Below are 24,920 nucleotides of genomic sequence, written 5' to 3' on the forward strand. Positions count from 1 at the left end.
GAAATTAAGAAACTTGACATAGCCAAAGGAGTTATCGTTACTTCCAAGCACCATCCAAAACTCCTAGAAGATGCTGAGAAGCTGTTGTTGTTGTGGATTAACAAGAAACGGTTAAAAGGTCGGTGTCAGTAGCTATCATAAAGGTAAACTATGGTTATATATAGTAGCTTACCTTTATGAGTTTATGGTTTAGAACTATACCAATATTATTTATTAGAAAAATTGGCTTTTAGGTTGATATTTTTGGGGCTGCTGAAAGGATTAATTGGATTTCCATTATTTTTAATCAAGAAGTTTTTTTCTAGCTACAAGAAATTCGCTATACAAGCTCAATGCTAGAACGAATTAAATTCATATCTTGAGATTCCACTGTATATATATATATATTTCCAAATCAGTACACACGCACACAAGTGTGTGTGTATGATGATTTGGGAATATCCACAGTAGATATTGATTGCAGATAGATGTGTAAAGAAGAAGTTGCAGATGTGGCTAGATTTTAAATATTCGTTTTTCATCGACAAACAGTTTTATTAGCTAATACAAGTAAATTGGTGCAATAAGTGCTTGTTCTTGAAGAACTATATCAGTGCTCTAAAATTTTGAGATGTACTTTAAAGAGCATAGCAGGACAGAAGTAAGTAGGAAAATACAACATATCAAAAATGGTTATTTTGAGTTTGTTTGCAAAATCTTTTGCATCGTTATTGTTGTGTAAGAATCATATGATATGGGATTAATACTGTAACTGAGAGAGGTTTAGTATAAGCCTCTCTGAATTATGGCATTATTTAAAATTTTACAACAGAAATGGAAAATACCCAAATTAAAATAGAGATTTAAAGGACTGTTCCAAATTAAAGTTAAAACTTTACATTGTTTTTTACACACTTTTATCTAATGTATATATAAAAACTGTTCATCTTAAAATTCTAATATAGTAATGTTATGAAAAGATGCATTGTTGTAAAATTTCCATAAGCTCCCTCTTTTTTAAAGAAAGGGAACAATAATGTTTTTATGATTTGTATTGTAATTACAGGAGGATTATCCGAATTCTGTTTCTCATCTAAAGCTGTGTCTGACTGCTTTAGGGAGGCCATTTCCATGCAATACAATTGAATTAGTGATTGGAGTTATTTGGCAGTTCATTAGGCAGTTGAGTCATTTTACTGGCATTCAGCGAGCAATCAATGCTTTTCTTGTTCCAAAAGGTCATTCATTGCTGATGGAAAGTTCTAGAGATGCAGCATTAGTGTATCAGAAACTGCAACAGTTACATCTTCTTGGTATATGTCTTAGATGTGTATTCTAAATTCTCTATAATTGAACTTTTATTTTCTTATCTATAAGTTTTTCTTGTAAATTTATTACTTACATCTAATATGCTGCTGCCTATATGTAATGTATGTAATACAGAAAGACAAATTATAAAACTTAACTGTCTGGATATAAGGCTTTAGTAAAATAAAGTAATTAATATATACTTATGTAAGCATAAAGGAACTCTTTCATGATGTGAATTTCCTTCGTGCTAAGTCATTATACACATTATTACTGCTGTTACTGTGTGTTTTATGTGAAAATATATGTATAACAGTAATAATTATAAACATGCAAATATGGAATGCAATACCTATATTGGACTGAATTAAAAGAAAGCTTTGTGTAAATGTTGAAAACAAATAATATGCAGTGATAAGTCTCAAAATTCGTATATTTCCACTTGATTCAAAATATTAGAGATTAAACACAAATCTACATGTTATAGTAGTCCTATATACAAACTTTCAACGTTCTGAGGCTACTCGTTTTTGAGTTATGCGAGATACGTACGTACATACGTTCGTACAGACACCACGAAAAATTCTCTTCAGAATATATTTTAAAGCAGTTTTATAATATTTTTGGAGGAAAAAGTCTTATTGTGTCCTTATGTACAGATATCATGCAAAAACGTCATTAAATTGCATTCGAAAGCGGTCAAAATGAATATTTTCGTTGAAAAATGCTGCCTGAAACTTTTCGCAATTACATTACTTCCTTTTTACTTCCTACAAGGAAGTAATAAGATAAAATACTAAAATTAATGCGTGACAAGTGCATTTCAGAATCATATTAACCATTAATAGCAAGTGAATTGATGAGTCTTTTGTATGCACTCATCACTTCATATGTTTTAATTTTTATCCACATGTATACACAGTATTACTGTGATTATTCTATGTTTGCATGTTTCCATGAATTGTCAGCTGGCTGTGGATGAATGAAACTCGTATTATTAAGTACTTTCTTTATGCTTAATAATCAAACTTAAATCTCTATCGTCCTGTGTAGAATACACACATGCATAATACATACACCTGTGTATATATATATATATATATATATATATATATCTGATATAAACATATCAGTTGCTGCAAAATTTATCTTTTAGATTTGGGTTAAATAATATATATACATGCATGTATAATAATAATATCTATTTTCATTTTACTATGTGTAATTTAAAAACTTATTTTATGTGTTATTTCAAGTTTTGTAATGGTGTCACATGGAAAGAAATAATCTTTTGTATTTTCATATTAATACCTTTATATAGAAAAAGGCTATTTAAACTGCATGTCTGTAATGTATTCATTATCTTAGTTCAAAATTGTTAAAATCTGATTTTCAGTTCAAATTTTAACAATTTTGGTTTTTATTTCCTTTAGGCTTTTTATCTGAAAGCAAACTCGAAAGGATATACTTGTCTCTCAATGCTTTGAATTTAGGAGAAGATGCAAAATCTTTAATACCTATAGAGGATATGTCTGAAGTGTACATAATTTCTGCAATGAGTTTTATTAGCTGTTTTCCGAGGAAGTTGTACTTTGTAACTGTAAGTATTATTGGATATTGTTACATTTTTCCTATTCTTCTGACACCAGTTACGTTATTTTCTTCCTTCACATTCGTATGGGGTTCGTGTGGATTTGGAGTGAATAACGATGACACTTGATGATGAAGTTTCGAAACACAATTTATTTACCAATATCAAACAGGACAGCTCCAAAACACTTTTACAGTCGTCGAAGATCTACTTTAAGCATGCTGGAACAATCAGCGACACAGCCTTCACACTGTCAGGCAATAACGGTGGAGACAGCTTCACCGCAAAGCACCAGAGTACAGCTTCCGACTCTGTATGGTCGTTCTCGGAACTCCACGTACTCTCGAGACTTTCCACGTGATGCACTTGACGATACACAAGAGTACAGTTCTTGACTCAGCACAGTCTAGGACAAAACTCGCTGATGCACTAATTTGCGATGCACTCGATGGCCACCTCGGGGCAAGACTTCGAGATACTCGCCCAATGACCGACTATCAGCTTGCTAGACGAGGCTCTCGATGAGACACTCGATGAGAGGCGCACACACACTGACTGACTGCAGACCAGCAGGGTTTATATAGCTTTCGGCTTGTGTTCGGGAACATTCTAATAAGAATTCGTTCCAGAAGGTTCTCCAACTGTCCATGGTATATCGCCAATTTTGTATCCAAATGGGCGATTTCTCACCAAATGTGGCAACCCTGAATTCCCTTGCCATTTTATGGCAACCCTAAAACTGCTTTGCGGAGAAGCCATCTTACCGCACCTTAACATTTTGTAACAATATTTTATATAATTGGAATAATTTTTAAAATTTCTATATAAGCATTATTCACATGTACCTATATAATATAATTTCCTAGAACTGCTCTGCAAATTAGGTGATGATTTGATGTTTCAGATTCTGGTAATTTAAAAAGTTTTGGCAGTATGATAATATTAATAAAAATGATTATAAAGTTTTGAATGAATTTGTACTTTTTTATCATGGATGAAATGAATTATGCTTTCTTCATTTTCAGAAGTGAGATGTTCAACTACACTCATGTCCATAAATTAAATATAATTCGGAGTCACACGGAAATCAAACTCTAAAATATATATCACCTGTAAAATTACTACATACATCTTCAAGAATCATATGCAAATTTCAGGAAGTAACCAGATGACACCGATGGTACGTCGTAATGACGAGAGCGTAAGAGAGTGATATATAAGGAATACAGGCAAAGAAGTAAAATTGTTTGCAGGCGCTCTATAAGCATTTCAGAACAATAACCGAATAGTTATGACAGAAAGGACACATTTGGATGATTTTTTACGTGGTAGAATTATCGGCCGTCTTGAATGTGGGCGTACCCAACTAGAAGTATCAGACGAACTTGGAATTACCCAGAGTGTTATCTCCAGGCTTTGGCATTTGATTCCAAGATGATGGTTATGTGAGTAGACGTTACAGCACAGGTCGCCCCAGAGTTACAACGCTGAATGAGGACTGGTATTTGGCAGTTACTGCCAAACGAAACAGGCGGAGCACAGCCTCAGACCTGTCTCGTCAGCTCTCTTCAGCCACTGGTACAACAATTTCAAGGCAGACCGTGTACAGATGCTTAAGGCAGATTGGTCTATATGCAACTCACTGTCGCCTGCGGTTAGCCTGGAGTAGAGAGTATCCATTGTGGACACCGCAACAGTGGGCTTGTGTGATGTTTTCAGATGAGTCCAGGTTTAGCTTGCAGTCTGATTCTCGCCGGACTTTTATATGGAGAGCTCCAGGTACCCGTTACCACCAAGAAAACATCACTGAACGACACCGTTACGGTGGTGCAGGAGGGCTCGTTTGTGGTGGAATTATTCTGGGTTCCTGCATGTTCAAATTGGAACCATGACAAGCCAAATCTATCGGGACGTCATTCTGGAACAATATGTATGTTTGTTTCAGGGAGCCATGGGCGCACAATTTGTGTTTATGAATGACAACACCCGTCCTCACCGTGCAAACATCGTAAGCGAATGCCTTCAATCGGAGGATATCACCCGTATGGACTGGCCAGCATTCTCACCGGACTTGAATCCGGTAGAGCACATGTGGGACATGCTTGGCCGATGAGTTGCAGCCCGTCAACCTCCTCCTACATGTCTACCGGAGCTTCGGAGAGCATTGCGTTTTGAGTGGTGTAATATCCCCCAAGATCAGATCGATAATTTGATACTCAGCATGCCTAGGCGTTATACGGATTGTATTGCATCATCTGGGAGACATACAATGTATTAAGAATCATACCAACCATGTAATATTGGTTTTTTGTAAATAGGTTTTTTTTTGTGATTTGCTCCAGGGAGAAAAAATTGCTAATTTTTTTAATAATATCAAACACATAGCAACATATATCAAACATATAGCTTTTTTTCTCTGTACCTTTTGTTTAATAAAAAAGCTTTACAAATAAGTCAAATTTGTTTTGCTTCTAACTCTTCCTTTGCCTGATTTTGCATTATCCTTAATTTTTTGTACATGAGTGTATTATAAATTTTAAATTAAAAAAAAAACTTTCTTTTTTGTTTTTATGAAACATCTATGTATGATAATTTTAATTTTTACATGTATTCACGTTCGGTGTATACTGTAAATTAGAATATTAGAAATCTTGCATAGAATTGAATTAATAGTTAAAACAAAAATTTAATCTGTTAAACATTTGAAGTACTGTTATATGAGCACAAGCCATAACTGATACTTGGATTATTTCTACTATTATCTGGGCATTCAAAAATGGGGAATGTATTGCCAGACACTGCTACATAAAAAACAGGATTTGTAAGAGAAATAATATGGCATTCATTAGCGATTTTTTATCATTTTATATGTAAATAGTAGTAAATTTTCTAGGTTATTTTTATTCTAACCTAGCTATTCTTTATATCTTATCTAATGAAAAGGTGCATTCAACAAGTTTAGCAGCTAATGTTTTTTGTTAAAAAAAATATTCTTAATGAAAAGTTTTAGAAGAATTTTTTTTCAATATCTCTATTTCAGTATTATAGAGAAATGAATCTTTTTTAAGCCCAGTAATATATACATTAATCAGTATTTTTAAAAATAATTTATCCAGTAAGATATACGTAGGTTTTTTTTCAACCTCCGATCGCACAGTATGATGGCCAGGTCTGTGGCCGGTGGTTGGTATGCGTAGTATGCTACTGCGCATCTCCCCCTCCACATGCTCTACCACTGGCGTATTTAACATGCCATTTTCTCTTGAGTTGCAGTCACGTAAACATGGCTGTCGCTATTGATTCTCCTGCCAAGTGTGAATTGTGAGCTGTTATTCGTTTCTTGCAGGCAGAAGAGAACAGTGCAGCGGAAATTCATCGAAGAATGTGTCGAGTGTATGGAAACAGCTTTATGAGTGATGGCGTTGTTCGGGAATGGTGCCGAAAGTGTAAAGATGGCCGAACTGATGTGCATGATGAAGGGGGTCAAGGACGCAAGTCTGTCGCTACAGACAACATTGTTCAACGAGTTGATCAAGCGGTTAAGCAAAATCGAAGGTTCACCATAAGTGAATTATCGATGAAATTTCTGGAAGTTTCAAGATCTTCCCCATACTCTATTGTTACTGAACAGTTGCGCTACAGAAAAGTTTGCACTCGCTGGGTCCCACAGATGTTGACTGACGACCACAAAACTCGCTGAATGGTTGCAGCGTTTGAGTTTCTTGATTGTTACAATACTAACGGAGAAGAGTTTTTGAAATCCATTCTGACAGGTGATGAAACATGGGTTCAATATGACATGCCCGAAACGAAACGTCAGTCACAACTATGGACGCACACAAATTCTCCAAAGAGACCTACAAAATTCAAACGAACCGTTAACAACCGTAAGGTTATGGCAACTGTTTTTTGGAACCAAAAAAGTGTGTTGCTTGTGGAGTTTATGCAGCCTGGAACAACAATTAATGCAGATTCATATTGTGAAACTTTGTGACACTTACGGAGAGCTATTCAAAACAAACGAAGAGGCATGCTGACTTCTGGAATTGTTCTGATCCACGACAATGACCGTCCTCACAGCGCTCGTGTAACCCAACAGCTCCTTCAGCAATTTTAATGGGACATTTTTGAACATCCACCATATAGTCTCGACCTAGCGCCGAGTGACTTTCATCTGTTCCCTGAACTGAAGCAGTGGCTTGGCGGGAAGTGCTTCTAAAATGACGTGGAGCTGAAAGAAACCGTCACAACTCACTTCCAATCATTGGCGAGAACATTTTATGAAGAGGGTATTGCAAAGCGTGTTCACAGATATGACAAATGCCTCAATCTTCAAGGTGATTATGTAGAGAAATAACCTGTATTGTACATTACTTTTGGTAATAAAATCTTTTTTGTATGTTCACCCGTCTTTTCTTTATAGCCCATCGGAGGTTAAAAAAAAAAAAAAAAACCCTCGTATATATCTATATCTATATCTCTCTCTATATATATTAGTATCTTGAAAAATAATTCATCAAATTATTGAAAATTTTCTCCTCTGTTCTGGCAGAATGTTATCTTGTGCAAAGTATTATGAATTTCTAAAAAATTAATTATGTATTGCTATGATTAAGATTGATTTATTATATACATTAACTATGCATAATGGTATTTCCATCACCCAGATGGTAAAGTGGTTAGAAGAGCCTGCTATGGTACCGAAGGGCCCGGCTTTGAATCCCGGAGAAGACATGGATTTTTGTAAATGTATAGTGTCGGTGCGACACGGATGTTTGTAAATGTATAGTGTCAGCCGAAAGTTCTCTTGTGTGGATGTGTGAGACTACGGTTCCCCTCCTCCTTGGGTGCTCTCCCTCAAAATTGGGGGTGGAAAGTAGAAGTCAAACCTGTCTTCAGAAGTACGTTCCATTGTTCCAGCAACCATTGTTCCATGTATGGACATGACAACAACAACAGCAATGGTATTTCCAAGCAGATGTATAGTGAATTATACATTAAGCAATATTAGTGCATTTCATTATTTAGTATTATACTTTTAGCCTTTTAATAATGCCTGGATTATTTTAAGCATTCCTCTTAAAAAGACTTAGCAAGCTGCTGTGAGTCTTTGTCATGATCCCATATTCTGTATGCTCTTTGAATTAGTTTGTATATTTTTCCTTCCTTGAGATTTATTTTTGAAAATATTCCAAATTCCTCCAGTGGTGTTCTTACCAAGAATATTTCAAAGCTAACCTAGCTTGAAGCTCTTTAGAAGTAAAATAATTTTTCAAGGTCCTTAATGTATGGCAACGAAGATTATTAAAAAATATCTTATTACACATACTTGATAAAAACATGTAGTCAGTCATGCAAAAAAAATTTTTTTTTTTTCAATATCTCCTTATATTTTTTGTGAATTCATGCTCTCTTTAATTATTTTGATGTGTCCGGTACCATGTACAGATATGCAGGTCAAATTGAAGTCTCATAGGGAAAAAACAAGCTATTGCCAAAAATATCAAAAGACATGTTTCTCAATTAGGAAGCAATATGGAGCAAGAGATTAATACTGAATAATAGTTTGCTATAATCCATAGAAGTCCATATGGCATACATTTTGGGCCCAAGAAAATAATTTTTTTTATCCTAGAAAGTGGTCGCTTAGGTTTTCTGTGTGGTTTCAAAGCTTTAATCTAGCTTCCAGAAGATGTCATCTTAAAGAACTAGTAACTTAATATTAAATGATAATATTTACTTTTTTATAGTTTATTGTGATAATCAGTTTTAAAAAAAGTTTATTTACAATTAAAACAGAAAAGTTTAAAAAATGTGATATTCACTTTAAAAAAAAGTTTAATTATTATTAAAATATAAAAGTTTAAAAAATAATTAATTGTACTAAAATAACATTCCCCCCTTTATATTTGAAATATTTTTGAATTAGTTTATTTTCATTTGTATAGTTCATTAATGCATTTTTAATTTTAAAGTGAAGCTCAGATATTACAAAGTAATGTCCTTTTTCTTTAAAGTGGTATTTGCTGAAGAAAGCACGGAAAGTTTACATCTCCAACAATGCTATGGTGCCTCCAACTTTAAGATGGCTTTTTGACCCTATGGGGCAGACCTTCTTCAGAAATGGAAATTGGACTTACCTTCGCGAAGGAACCGTTTTTAGTTCCATTCCAAATTCAAGTAATTTTCATTTGTACTTTGTTTCTTTGTAGTCAAATTTTGATAATTTAAAGCTGAAAGAAAATGAAAAAATTTTGAATTTTATTTTTTTGCATTTGGTTTAATTTATTGAAATTCAACTGCATTTGTTCATCTGTTCTATAATTTAACTATTATATTTTCATTTTAATTTGAAATTAATTATGGTTGTGATATATTGAACTAGTTATGTGTTATTTATTCAGCAAAACTATTGCAGATTTTTTTCATGACACTATGTTTTTATTTCAGAAAATCCACTCTCTTTTGCTTCTCGAGCTTTTCGAGAATTTTTGCTAGAGAAAATTGTGCTTTCCATTATTTCACCTAGCATGGAATTGGATGAGAATATTGAATATAAAAGGTATGTTTGTTATTAAATTTGCAATGTATAAATTTATAACATTACTTTTTTGTATTTAGAAGGTATATGTGTTATATAATCCTTCAGAATGTTTTCTTTAATACTGTCTTTATAGTGCAATTTCAGTGTAATTATAATTTATGGTTACTTTTTTTCATTTTTGATCAGTTCACGGCAGTAGTCTCGTGTGCATCAACCACAATCATTACCTCACAGCCAGTTGTTTCGTGTATGAATCACAGGTTAAATTCACTCTGTGGCCGATACTACTTATGACTTTTTATATAGAACAATTTAATAAACATTTTTTGTATTGACACTAGATTAAGCTGTATATCTATTATAGTTAAATTTATCAAAAAAAAAGTGAAGCATGTTGACCTTCATTCCTTTTCAGTGTTTTTTATTTTTGGTATTTTGTTTGGGAATTAGAGTGAGATTCATAAGGGGTGTAATGGCTCGTTAATTGCATCAGTGTTCTTCATGCTTAATCAGTGTTTGGAATCCCCTCCTCCCATTTAGCTGGATAGCTATTCTACGATTTTAGAAGTTTTATTTATTGCTGTTAGATTTTTTTTTAGGGTTAAGACCAGTATCATTTAATGAAATATTTTGTGCATCTAAATGACGAAGTGAAAATGGTATTTAAAAGAAGATTGTACAAGAATGATAAATGAGTTTTTTTCCACACTGATGACAGTGATGATATTTTTGTAGAATTGTAAAATGATACTTGAAGAGGTATATTTATTTATTTATTTGAGGTAAGTCAAAAATTATAAGTGCTGGTTTTTTATGAAAGAGGTTTATAATAATTTTTAGTTTTATTAATGTTGTGTTAGAAAAAACCTGTGACTGGGTATTTTTGCCATATATGTTTATTGAGGTAAATAAATATTATATTGCTCCCAACTTGATTATTTTATAAAGTTTCTAAGAAAAATATAATAATAAAATTCTTAAATTAAGTCTAATAACTACCTCAGTGCTCCTGTCCATAATGTACCAAAAATTGGAAGAATTGGATGACAAATTTATTTTATGCAAAATTTTTTCCAAAGATAGGCGTAGCAGTGCTAATTGCCTACCCCCACAAGCCAATGCATCCAATTAGCCTGCCATCCTGAGAGAGCGGTTGGTGATTGAGATGCCATCGTGAACGAGTTAAGATTTACTTGTTGATGAACTCTTCTTTTTTCTCTTTAATATCACAGATAAAATGATGTAGCTCTCATAAACAGAAAGCATTTTGCAAATAATTTAAATTAAAATTCCTTAGTTTAATATGTGATAAAAAATTATAGTTTTATAGCAGTAATTTTTTTTTTTTTTAACCAGTGCATTTTAACTTCTTAACACTTCGTGTTCTGAAAAACAGGGTTCTAAACAATCATATTATCTAATGAAATTAAAAATTAATTCAGATTGGAATATTTGTTGTCTAAAAATGAGTTTGCTTTGAGAAAAGCTTGATTTTTTGTGAAGCTTTGCAGTTTTCACAAGTTTATGGAGTTATTTAGCAAGTACCCTAGCAGCATACTTGTTGTGAATTAATAACAAAGAGAGCATCATCCACAGTTATTCAGTAATTTTTAAAACAACTTTTAAAATTTGACAGATTGAGTGACAACCAAGGACTAAAGAAATACATTTAAGTAGAACTAATAGGCTTATTGTATTATGGGCTTGGCAGATGTAAATATTAAACAAGCAAATATTTGATGTCTTTAGGAAAAAGGAGAATTAATATATCTCACATGTTTAAGTATCTGTTTCATGTTTTGTTTGTTTTGTGTAAATAAATTATGTATTGTTGTTCTTCATGAGTGAACTTTTGCAACTTAACACCAGAAGATAACTGACATAGAATTAATTGATCCCGAGGAAAGTTCATAACAACTTATTCTTGTATATTTTAATGGCACTTATTTTAAAACTCCTCGAGTTGTAGCCCTGCATGAGCAAATCTGCTTACTCAATTTTAAATTATTCGTGAAAACTAAGGGTTTAATACATATTTTAATATTAATATGGTACTCCCTTGATGAAGCAGCCATTACTGTTACTTGCCAAAATTGGCAATCTTAATCATCAGACTTATTGAATACCAAATGCAGTGGATCCTTTAACAAGGAAGAACCATTAGTGTTTTTGTTAATTATTTGGTTTAATATTTTAATACGAGTTTATTTATTTTCCCCTTATTCTCTCTCCCCTTAATAGAAATTGCTCAACTGGCTTGATTATTTCTAATCTCATACAGTTATTGAAGGATTCTTGTTATGTTTCCGAAAGTAGTTGTTTTTCATCAGTTGTGGGTAGCTCAAAGCCAATAAGCTTAAGACAAGAAGACCGTGTTGCTTATTGGTGGGCATCCGTGTTAGGAGTAGCGCTAGCATGGCTACTTGGAGAGGATGAAAAAGCTGAAAAATTATATCAAGATGTGGAAGCTTTCCCCAAAGAACTGATGAATTCACAGTACGTAGCTCCAGATTACATCCATTGTGAATATTTTTTTGTTTTTAGCATAATGTTACTTAAAACAAATTTGTTTAATAAACATATAATTGATTTATATTTATTGATGTTTATTAGACTTAAAAATGAGGAAATATAACTATTTTTATTAGCTTTATCAAAGGACTTACTGTATTTTCATAAAATTCTCTTAATCAGAAAATTATGTATTTTTCAAACTTTTGAAAAGAATTATTTAATTCCTTATAAAAGAAAGCTCACACCTCTTCCTTTTGAATCATCTTTTTAGTTTTGATTTTATTTATATCTTTTTTACAGGTGAAACTAACTGCCATTGTCTTGTGTTATAGAGAAACAGAATATAAGCAATCATTCATGAATTAACATGTTTAATTAATGTTTTAATTATTTTTAAATTTCAATATCTTTTTTCAGTTATGAATATGTTTTATTGCTTGCAACAACTTAATAAGTAAATAATTTTATCTAATATTTCAAACAGAAATCTAAACTTTATTCTGCACAGGTTTCACAAGCAAGTGCATCTGTAATTAACTCTCTTTGCTATTTGTATCATTTATACTAGATTTCATTGTGGATTATGAAATTTTATATAGTGTTTATAAAGGCTTATCTCTAGAAGGGGCAGTTTACATTCTACAGATTTCCTGATTTTTTAATACATTTTCTGGGTGAATTTCTAATATTAGAATAATGTGAAGGTCAATCTGAAATTTTTGAAATACACATAGTTTTTTTAGTTAGTTATACTTACGAAATTTTAGGGCTGTTCAAAGTAGTCTCCTCCACCATAAGTGCGCATCTGTAGATAAATTTTCGAAAGATTAAATGTCTCAAGCCATTTATTTCTTGGAATCTATGAAAAAAGGCACTAATAGCCTCATGAATTTCGTGTTTGGAATGAAAACAATATCCAATAAGCTATATTAAAAAATAGCCAAAAGTCGCACATAGATGGGTGGAATAGGGTGGATGTTCTATCACTCTGATGTGTTTTTGATCAAGAAACTCAACTGTCAATTTTGCTGAATGAGAAGATGCATTGCTGTGGTGGAGCATGAGTCCTGTAATGCTCACTTCTTGAAGAATGTCTGGAAGACACTTAGTTGTGTACCAGTTAGCTGTGACTGTCCTTTTCTCCTTCCAGCTTGATGGCTTTGACCAGTCCTTTATTTCTGAAGAAAATTGAATACATTACTTTCTTCATGGTATGTTGTCTTTTCAACACTGTAGGCATGGGATCACCGGCAATTGGCCAATAAAAAAATATCTGCTATACTAAAGTAGTTCATATTTTCAAACATAACCATTAATTTTTTTTTGCACATATCTAAAAAATTTCAGAATGTTCAGAAATGTTGTAATACATGTCTAATAATAAATGAATGGCATACTGAATTTGAAGAAGTTACATATTGTTGTATATTATGTACTAAGAGGCCAGATTTCATGGGAATAATGTTGAAAATCTGATGTGGACACCACATGACTTCCTTGTACAGAATATTAAATTATATGCAGTTTTTGCTGCATTTCATTTAAACTTATTTTTTCGAATTTCTCATTCAATTAATTCAGTTCTCACTTTGTGGCCAGGCAAAAATACATGAAATCTCAAAATATCTTTATTAAAACTTGAAAAGTATAGAAAATTATAAAACACCAATACAGTTAAATTAAAAAAAAAAAAAAAAAAAAAAAAAAAAAAACACCCACACTGCAATTAAAATTATAGTTCCTATGCAAAAACAGACAATTTGGCCAGCAGGCAAGAAGACAAATTTTTCAATGCACAAAACTGAAAGTTTACTTTTGGTCCCACTCAGCAAAAAGACATTGAAGGTGCAGAAACTGACTTGATTCACTATTCTGCTAAGTTTAAAATGTAAACAAATATGGCTGCTATGGTAAAAAAATTAGGCTTAGCCACACTTAACAACTTTTAAGTTGCTAGTAATTCTACAACTATTTCATGCAGATTAACTAAAGGTGCAAAAGCCGTATCCGAAACATAAGAACAGCATAATTCAAATACTTTTTAAAGCAAAAAATGTATAATTTACCAACATATAAGAATAAAAAAAAACTGAGCTCATGGAGTTGAGTAACAGAGTGGGTATATATATGTTTGGAGCAGCTGATTGCAACTAAAAAGGGAGGTGCACAACTACATGTTATAGCAGTCGTGTATACAAAATTTGAATGTTCTGAGTTATGCAAGATGCATGCATACAAACATATGTACTGATGTCACGAAAAAAATCTCTTCTGAAGCCGTTTTAAATCCTTTTTGCAATCTGTTTTGGGAAAAAGAGTCCTTTATTATGTCCTTACTTACAGATGTCATGCAAAATATCATTAAATTGTATTTGAAAGCAGTCAAAATAGATATTTTCGTTGAAATATGTTTGCCTGAAAATTTTCGCTATTACAATACTTCCTTTACTTCATACAAGGAAGTAAAAATAGAGCTATCTTGTTTTATGCATATGAAGTTACGCCAATATCCTACAAACACATCATTTGCTCTAAAGTAATTTCTCATGTAAGATGACTGAATTATGGGTGTTAACAAATTTTGAACACAGCATGATAATAAAATGTAGATCATGCAGGAATTTTGTCTCCCCCATATTTGGGGGTCCAAAGAATGTATTATGTGTTGTATTAGTGATACAGTACAAAGTCTTTAATCCGGACCTCAAAGCTACAAAGTTTCTGCGCATGCATAGCGTTAACGCATGTGCATAATACCTTTACGCATGTGCATAATACCTTTACGCATGCACATATGCGTTTATGCATGCACATAATACGTTTACGCATGCGCGTTTAATGTGTAACGGTCGGTATAAGCTAGGCTAAAACTATCTAATTATCTATTTCAGTTAATGTTGCAGATTGCTTTGTTCCTTAATCTTCTAATTGGATCCGGCTTATTATTTTTTGAAGACTGTTAGAGCAATTTTATAAAAAGTAAGCATGAACTTTCGATTATGTCAAAAAGAGTTTCCGATTCTGGAGCTGCCAAAGGATCTACAAAGCGAAAGAATGTTTCGATGTCCATCAAACAAAAAGTGGAATTGTTGCAAAAAATGGATAAAGCCATGAAGAAAGTAACAGAGAGGTTAGTGAAAACGAAAAAATTTCGATTGACAAGTTAGTCTGTATTCTCGGCACAGCAATTACAGGACTTGAACAGCGGAACTTTGAAACTGAACAAGAAATTATGTCTGTTTATAGAATTAAAGAGACTTTGTACTGTATTTCCATGTAAGTAAATATATTAATTGGATGGCCATCGTCAATTGATGCCAAAGCTGTTGTCACCTGTCATGAATTATAATGAGCAACAGATTGGGTTTGCAGGTTAAAAAACCAGAAAGCTTAAAATTACTGTAGATTTCAGTGTACGCCAAACACAAACTGTTCCTGGCAGGGCTTAGTTTCCAAAATTAGAAGTGCTGGAGCCTTATAGAGATTCATCAGGGAAGATAATAAAATAAAATAATGAATAAAATGTAAATAAATAAATAAAAGTAATAAATTAATGAAAAATAATTAAATATACTCATCTGATCTGATATCCATTCAGAATTATGATTGTACTTAAGGTATGGGAAGTGCTGGAATTGGACTTAGCTGAATTTCAGCCCTGACTTCTCGAAGGAGAGAGAGGGGGGGGGAGGCTTGTTATGAATTACTGTTTGTAGTGTCTTGTAGCCCAAAGTTCTTGTGTCTTGTTGCATATATGCCATAATAGACCTCGTAGACTATGATGGGTCTGCAAACTTTGGAACCAGACAATGCAATATGGTCCTCTGAATCGAGACTCCTGATTATCATGCTGAAGAAGTGCCTGTGTAGCACCCATAAAGCTATAGATTTACATTGCTAAGGGCTAGAACAACATATCTCATGGCTTTTGACTCAGCATATAGGCAGTATTTGTCTTGCATGTAATTTTACATTTTTTGTTTGTCAGTGATAAGTATTTTAGTCCATTAAAAAAAAGCATTTTGAGAATAATAATCTTGCAAAGGAAATAATTAAGACAATAGTTCAAAATAAATTGAATCTGAATATATACTGTGCTCTACTTTTGAAATTATGTAATTGAAGAATTATTCCGCTGTATTATATTTGCATTATTGTTATATTTTTTGTGGGGAGTGATTAAAATGTCTTAAATTTAAAGAATATATATGTATATATTATAACAATATAAAAGTAGCATGCTAAATGTTTTTGCCTCCCCTTTTTGGGTTATTTTTGTTGTTTAGTAATGTTTAAATTCTTCATATAGTTGTGAAATATAGTGCAGTTGGCATTATTTTTATTATTTGAAACTGTTTAGTTTTGTTATTTGTTCATTATTACTTTAGTAGCAAGATTTTATGCATATTAAATGTATATATTTATAAATTATTGTCTCTATACTTTTTAAATTAGTAGATGTACATTTTAAATTATTTTTTTAGCCATCCTTTACCTTCTGCTGTTTTAAATGCTTTCCGTGCTCGCAAGTGTTACATGAATCAAGCGTCGATGCCAGGTGCTACTCTTAAGCTTTGTGATAAAGCAGGCAGCCTTATCAAAGACAGCTTAAACTATTCTTTGCACCAGATGCCTCCTCCTTTAGTACAGGTAATTATTTTCTTGTTTTCTTTTTATTTATATCAGTAGCTGTGAAGGGAAAAAATTGGAGTTTTAAAGAAATAAGATTTATCTGTTACACAAAGGCTATTCAAAATACAGATGTAAAGGAAACGTTTTTGTTGTGTGAATTTTAAATTAAAAAATGTTTTGATTTATAAACAAAGTTGCTTCCCTCAGCATATTTTGCACTTTCATATTTATAAATGGAGGAGGAGCATTTTATTTATAGAAGAAATTAGTATATAACCCAAAGTAGTATTTCTTTGCATCAAGAATAAAGGAATTTTGTTTCCGCAGTTATTTGAAAATATATTACTGATAAAAGATCCGAAATGTGCAAAAAGTGGAAAAAATTGAAAATGGCAATACATTATGAGTTTATTATCATGATCTTAATAGAATTAAAATTCCCCCATCCATTTTTTTTTTCTATTCTGTTGTTAAATAGAATTCTGTAGAGAACAAACACCTCTCTCTCAAAAAGAGGGAAAAAAAAAAAAGTGGTTTGGGTAATGAATTTTCCCCTTTCACTATATTTCATTAAATCAGAGGTTCCCATTTTTATTTTTGTCTTGTAGACTGTGTGGCAATGTTTAGTTTTGATAGTTTCATAGGCAGTCGGGCAGTGTAATATTTATTTATACTCAAGCGTTCCAAAACAGAGTGAAGCTGTAGCAGATAGTAAGTTCATCAAAGGTGTTTCAAAACACTTAGATGAAAGCAAAATGTATATGGAAATGTCATGTGACAAGGGCAAAATTTATATGATAGTAAGGTGAAATTTTATACTGGATGAGTGATTTTAGAACTCTATTCTAATACTGAATTTTAAAAAATTCATTGACTTCAAACATGTTTTTGAGATGTGAGAAAGAGCTATTTACTTAGGGTTTACTGTAGAGCAGAAAATTTTAAAATAAAAAGTATGTAAATTTTTAATCTCTTATCTTTTACTATTAAAATGACACAAAATGCAAATCTAGTAATATTCGTACATAAAATAAGTACATACACACAAATCCATTCTTTTAATGGGAGGGTTGAACTTTGTGCTTCAGTAGCAAATTTTCAGTATTTGGCTTCAAATTAATTAGACTTAATTTTAAATCTTCTTGGCAGGTGACTTCCAGTCTGATTTTTTTGAGGGGGGATGGCAACCTTGTGAAGCCCCCTTTCACAAGGTATGAAAATGTTGATATCCCTTTTTAAACTGCACCTTAAATTCTTCATTTAACCTTATTTCAGCCAGTTCTTGTTGTAACATGATATCCGATTCTTCAATGTCACTGTATGGATTGATTATCTTCTGTAGTATTTTCATAGTCAAAATATCCTCAAACCTGGTTTTTAAAGTTTTTGTAAAGTGCATTGCAAGCCAAAATGTCATCATCCTGGCTGTTTGTGGTGAATTGGGAAACTGAGAAAATTCCATCTGTCCAGTAATTGACTTCATTATGTTAATTCTGGCAAGAAAAGCTGCAATGATGACCTTCATTTTTATTGAAATAATCTTTTACCATATAATTGCAGGTTACTATCAGGTTTAGTAAACAAGTGTGTTAAATAAGTAATATCTAGTTCCCATATGATTAAATTTTCTTTTAAAATGGGATATTTAGTATCCAAAAACTTTGAAACAGAAGGGGAAAAAAAAAAAAAAAAATCTTGTCAAACATAAGCCTTTGACAGCCAGCATACTTCAGTGTGAAGGAGTATTCACTGAAAGTGTTCATCATCTTCTTCTCACGACTGCATAAATATCATAGAATTCAATGTATTGCTCCAAATTTTGTTTATTGCATTTAAGATTATTAGTTAATGATACTTTCAAATTTCAAGCAGTTTTCTTTAGCATACCCATGAAACTAATTCTATTAGTATACTCATATATCATGGCAAAATTTAGCACACATATTTTTTACTTATGTGTGCTGTTAAATAAATATAAAGTATTTGAATTTATTTAAAAATATTTTTAAATAGATTTCTTTTTACATAGATTTTTTTATGTTAAAAATCACAACTGTTTTAATAATTTTTATTAGATATCTTTCCATTCAAGAATGTGTTCTTACAATTTACGTATTTTAACAAAAAAGACGGTTTTATATTGAAATTTTTCAAAATAGTTATAACTTTGAAAATATAGAATTGTAAAACTAAATTGTAGAATTTTTTCAGTACATTGAGTTAGGTGCAACTCTCCTCAATTCTGCATTTAGTTGCATGTTAGTCGTAGTCTTATATTTTATTTAAAATTAGAAGTATGTAAAGGATTAATTAAAAATTTTATTCATTAAAAATTTCTTTTGTATACTGAAATCTTATAATGATAATTTATAAATCATACATTGAAAAACAATAAATTATCTGATATTTAGTCTCAGCTGCAAATTCACCTTCTTTAATTTTTATGGATGATTTGAGGCCAAAGGAATAGCAGATACAACATTAAGAATGGGTAAGAATCAAATTTAACACTGTGCAGGAGGCAAAAAATAATTTCTTATTTTATATAATATATTTTTATCTTTCAGGATTCAAGGGGCACTTATTTAAAAGCATTTTAATTTCATTCTGAAAATATCTTTCCATTCAAGAATGTGTTCTTACAATTTACGTATTTTAACAAAAAAGACGCTTTTATATTGAAATTTTTCAAAATAGTTATAACTTTGAAAATATAGAATTGTAAAACTAAATTGTAGAATTTTTTCAGTACATTGAGTTAGGTGCAACTCTCCTCAATTCTGCATTTAGTTGCATGTTAGTCGTAGTCTTATATTTTATTTAAAATTAGAAGTATGTAAAGGATTAATAACAGAAATTGAAAAAATTCATGTTTTGGAAGTATTCTGTTTGTATACATGAATTAGAAAAGTCTGCTATCAGATAATTTATTGTTTTTCAATGTATGATTTATAAATTATCATTATAAGATTTCAGTATACAAAAGAAATTTTTAATGAATAAAATCATTCATAATTTAGGTAATGATGTTATTTATGCGAGAATAATTTATTTATGTATTGAGCTTTCCTCTGTAGATGATCTTTTCATTGCACAATTTTTACTTTTTCTTTTCTTTTTCTTTCTTTCTTTTCTTTTCTTTTCTTTTTTTTTTTCTTCTTCTTCTTCTTCTTCTTCTTCTTTTTTTTTTTTTTTTTTTGTAAATCCCTTTAGTGGAGAGAAGGAAAAATGAGAACTACGCTTAGAGTCTTAATGTGGAAAAGAATGTTTTATATATATGAAAAAACTTTTTTTAATAGTTATAAATGCAAAGCTGAATTCAGTGTTAATGTTGTGGTTAAAAAACTGCGGGGGCGGGGTTAAATGCAAAATTTTTAAAAATTGAAATTTGTTGAAAAAAATTTAATTTGCTTTCTTTAGTATAGGTAAATATGTATTTGTCATATAAATTCATTGTAATTCATGTAAAGAATTACCTTTCAGGTATCACATAAAGAATTATTTTCGAAATTCATATACTTTTCAGTTAAGTCATACAGTCAGTCAGAAAAAGTTTCTGATTAGAACAGAAAATGAAGTAATTATGCATTAAATAAAAAAATTAGTAATTTATATAAAATGTATGCTGAAGTAATGTGTTTTATTTAGTATTAACTACATACATTTTTATTTGTATAGCGTGATCAGTAGAAAAGTTTTTTTGATGAACGTATCTTTTTATCCTAGCCTAATCATTAGTCCGTTCATTCCTGTTGCTACATAATACAAATGAGTACTATTGCTGCATAGTAAAAAAATATGGCAAAATCAAAATGTGATTTCCTTTAAATTTTATGTTTTAAGTATAAGTACAACTTTTATACAAAAATTTTATGTGCAAAGCAATGTAAATTTTAAACACAGAACTGATGAAACGTGTATGCATTTTAAAATCTAGTTCTGTTACGAGGTGATAACCACTAAAACCTGTTATACCTCTACTTCCAGTTAAATCCTTCTTGTCATAATGGAAGCCTACTAGATAATGGACAGGTACACGTGGATACTCCTTGCTTTAATGACAGTCATTTGAGTGAGAGGGGAAGGGCAGGACCACAATCCCTTTTAGCATTAATGTGGGTACAGAATGGGCAGAAGATATAGCAGAATTTGGTTTCATTACATGAGAAGAAGCATTTTTAGTTGCAAGCCTTGTCCACTAGGGGGTTAATATGTTACTACTGTTAGATATTATGCAGATAAAATCAGTTTAATCTGTAAGATATTGTAAAAGTAATAAAATTTGACATATGTATATGTAGGTGAAGTATTTTAGTAATTAATATTTTTAAGTGGATAAAAAGAAATATATAATTATGCAAAATGTTCATAAATTTTGATAAAAGCGAGTGTGGTCTCCTTAGTAGCTAACTCCTTTCTTTTGAGGTGGGAGGAGTATTGAATATTATGACATAAATTTTAACTTCATAATTAGAATAATTTTCTTTCTTTGTGATGCACTTTCAAACACTCTTAGTGTAAAATTGTATGGAAACTGAGTGTTTTTTGAAGTGTAACCAATCTGATAATAGTAAGTGTATTTATCATTGTTGTTACAAAAAGCTACCATAAATTGTTATAAAATTTATTACTTAACAAATTATAAAATGCTGATCTAAATTTGGGTTTTGGGTTTGGCAGAAACAGCTGAGAGATTTTAAAATGAAAGAACACATTATGAATAAACTTATACACATACCTTTAGTGTATAAAGTTTAGAGATTTTGTGTACTAACTGATGTTCAGATTTGCATATATTGGAAAATGTGTTTCAAGTGGTCTCCATTATATTGCATGTGTCCTCTTGAAGAATGATTACCATCTCCTGAGCTACATGATCTTTCATATCCTGCAAGTTAATTTATGTTTGTGCAACATCTTTCAAATGGAACAGAGAATCAACCTGAGTTAATAATAGCCGGTGAACAAATAAGGTCAGAACTTCAAATTGTGAAATTATGTATTTAGAAACTAAATACTGACAGGACCTGTGCTTACATGCAGCTTGTAAGCTGTAGCTCTGTTATGCTAGAACAGCTTCACTCAGGGCTGGGCAACTGTTCAGTATTGCTACATAATGTTTGACAATTAGTAGCACCATGTTCCCATTATCATCCTAGAATTAATAAGGCCTAGTAAATGTGAAAGGATGGCATCACAAATTTTGGACTACAAAAAGAACACAGATGAAACTCATGAGGAAATTTTGTTAACAGGTAGACCTCCACTGCAGTACCACAGAATTGCCCTGGCCTTTGCTCTGTGACTAACTAAACTTCATTGACACAGCTTCCATGTGGCATATGCTTTGACTCGTGTTACTAAGCCACAGTATCATAATTATCATCTAAATCTGTTTCTGTGTAATCCTGTGTTAAAATAAGAGGCATTAAATTTCTCATTAATAGGAAATTAGCAACAAATTAGGAAACATCTCTAGTTAAGTATTACTGAGATTGGTATTAATAGTGTGAACAATTATTGCAATGTACAAATTATCAATTTCTAGGCATTTCAAGTGTTGAGTATTGACTGGTGTTTAAGTACAAGAAAGCATGTATGGGAGAATTCAAAAGCTGGTGACTCTGCATCTGCATCAGATTCCTTTGGTGTCTCGGAGGGTTATCGAGAAGATCTGCGAAGCCTTAGACGACTGTTACATCACATTCCCAAAATGTGTTCAAAGGTAAAGTAACTGAACCCATAAAATCTTTGATATTTAAAAGAATATATGAAACATTTTTATTGTGTTTAATGTTAACAGTTTTAAGGTTCAGAAGAATGTACTGTATCTATTTAAACTCTAAATATACAGGGGTGTTCATAAGTCTCTAAAAATTCAAAACACTTTAAGTTAATTTAAAAAAAAAAAAAAAAAAAAAAGTACTTAATGATTCAGCAGTTTCATGTCAGTGCCCAAGTGAAGCTAAGAATTGGGACTCTTCACATATTTTATTATGAAAAAATATGAAATGTGCAAGCGTAAAGCATTAAAAAAATAATAATTGTTTCTTAAAAGTGTTGCTGGTGGTCTAGAGGTCTGGATATAGGATAACCGGATTTCAGACTTTGTACTGTAATTAGTGCCAAAGCCTCACGCTAAAACGGAAATTTGTTACATTTTTTTTTACATATTACACACGTGCTCACTTTATCCACCTTTCATGGCATGGTGGCATTTGTGCTGCCTCTCTTGAAGGATTTATTCAGAAAATCTGCCTGAGAGGAATGATGATTACCCAAATAGCTTTTATCAAACGTATCATCACAAAGGTCCTTATTGTGAAAAAATTATGCATAATTTTTTATTTAAATTTCATATCACATATGTTAAAAACACTGTCTGTTTCATAGGTGTCCAAGCTTTTTGTTTCCCTGGGCCACACTAGAAGACTAATGAGATATTTTGGACCATACAAATTATTTCTAAAACTAGTGGCAAATTGTGACCTCCGAAATAAATGAATCACGTAGTTGCATAAATTCCATTGAAAATTTTTGGGTTTGTTCAGGTTTGACTGTGGAAGAAATGTGAGTTAGATCATATTAGTTCAAATTTTCTCTGTGTACTATATATAAGCACATATATAGAAAAATTTAAAGTAAGTTAGTGATTCATTTGGATTCATATGGTGAGCTACTACTGCTTGACTTTAATGATGGCTGTTGAACAAAAAAGAAAAAGCATATTGAAGTAATGTAAACTTATTAGTTTATGATTTTTTAAATATAATGATAGCAATATAGAATTATTTTGACAATTTATGCATAATATTTCATCATAAATTTATAATTATAAACAAACTTTTGCAGTTATTTATAAAAGTCAGCAGTAATTTATAATTATAAACAAATGTTATAGTTTTATTTATAATCTTAATTGGCCTTGAATTTGAGAAACTACTACATCAATGTCTGGTTTGATTGAATTGATTGTAATTCTTAAAGTATATTTTGGCTGTAATTTTATTCCTACTGTGCCTCACGCTTGAAAATAGTTGTACACAAATGCCAGATAATTATGAAATGAATAAAGCATGACTGTGCAGCAAGCCATATTTGTCTTGGGTTGAAATGAAGGTAATCGCTTCATGCACAAGTCAAAAGAAAATTTGGAACCACGACTCCATTCAAAATGAACTTTATTTTGCCCGAACTTAGATAACCTTAAAATAACATGTTTGTTCTTTTCTTAACTGCTTTGGGCCACATGCGGGCAGTTGTTTGGACCTCCCTGGTCTATATGTCTTTGCTCCTTGACCTTTGCTCCTTTCATGATCTTCACAATTTTTCACCAATGTTGTTTCACTTGTCCACCATAACATGCTAGCATGCATATGGAATAGAATTTTATTGTAGCGTAGATATGTAGTAAATTAATAAAATGGACACACTGAGCATTTGTTAAGTATGTTAAAAAAATGTTATGTGTGTTTCTATTTTGTAGTAATAAAATTTGGTGTTGTGCATAATTTCTTCTCTTTATTATTTGTGAACTTTTCAAATAATCAGTTGAATTATGAAAAATTCTATATTGATTTATTGGTTTATTTCAGTGACACAAAATTTAATGCAATAAACAGTCCCTACATTGAATTTGGGTATCAATATATATCATAAAAAGCAGATAATAATATTTCAGTTCCCCCCCCCCCCAATTTTCAATAATTAATTTTAGGTACTGAATTGTATTTCATTCTTATTGTAAATGGAATCATTATATAAATTGTTATTAAAATTTCACAGAATGTATGTTGCTAAAATTAAATATTTGCAGTTTTTTTATCTTGAATAAAAATAGCTTCATTAAGATTTATAATTGTACCATTTGATGGAAAGACTAATTTTTAGAAGTACATGCTATTTTTTAAATGCAGTTTGATAAGTGAATTTTTTTATCTGAAAAATTTCATTAACTCATGATGTGTGTACCAATTATAATTTTACATGTAGGTGCATCTATATGAAATAACTCTGAGACTTATGGCAGGAGCTAATCCTGTGAAAACTCAGCAGATGCTTGAAAGAAGTCTTAGAAGAAGGAGTAAATTTTCTTCTATCATATGTGCAAAAGGTAAGAAAGTAATATTTTTATTCAGAATTAAAAATTTTTCAAATATCATGTTTAAAGTATTGGATATTTTCACAACTTCTGTCATATGTACAAAAGGTAAGAAAATAATATTTTTATTCAGAATTAAAAATTTCTCAAATGTCATGTTTAAAATATTGGATATTATCACACTAAGTTGCAAGGTTACAAAAACAGTGTTATTTCGTGAATTTTTTTTTTTACTATTAATTTCTATGTTG

At 31.3% G+C, this 24,920-nt stretch overlaps 1 protein-coding gene across 1 annotated transcript in view; it reads left to right on the forward strand.

Moving 5' to 3' along the window:
• The window catches only part of SREBP (Sterol regulatory element binding protein), a 100,802-nt gene that overhangs the window by 70,414 nt on the left and 5,468 nt on the right, over positions 1-24,920 (forward strand). Inside the window, exons 8-15 of the mRNA XM_085812873.1 lie at positions 1,046-1,292; positions 2,721-2,887; positions 8,896-9,058; positions 9,329-9,440; positions 11,664-11,918; positions 16,421-16,586; positions 22,117-22,293; positions 24,561-24,681. Of these exons, the coding sequence (XP_085668999.1) occupies positions 1,046-1,292; positions 2,721-2,887; positions 8,896-9,058; positions 9,329-9,440; positions 11,664-11,918; positions 16,421-16,586; positions 22,117-22,293; positions 24,561-24,681 (1,408 nt within the window). The remainder of the gene's footprint in view (positions 1-1,045; positions 1,293-2,720; positions 2,888-8,895; positions 9,059-9,328; positions 9,441-11,663; positions 11,919-16,420; positions 16,587-22,116; positions 22,294-24,560; positions 24,682-24,920) is intronic.

This window comes from Stegodyphus dumicola, chromosome 3 (assembly GCF_044657685.1).
Source record: "Stegodyphus dumicola isolate Sdum_Otavi_A_Nest chromosome 3, ASM4465768v1".
Lineage (NCBI taxonomy): Eukaryota > Metazoa > Arthropoda > Arachnida > Araneae > Eresidae > Stegodyphus > Stegodyphus dumicola.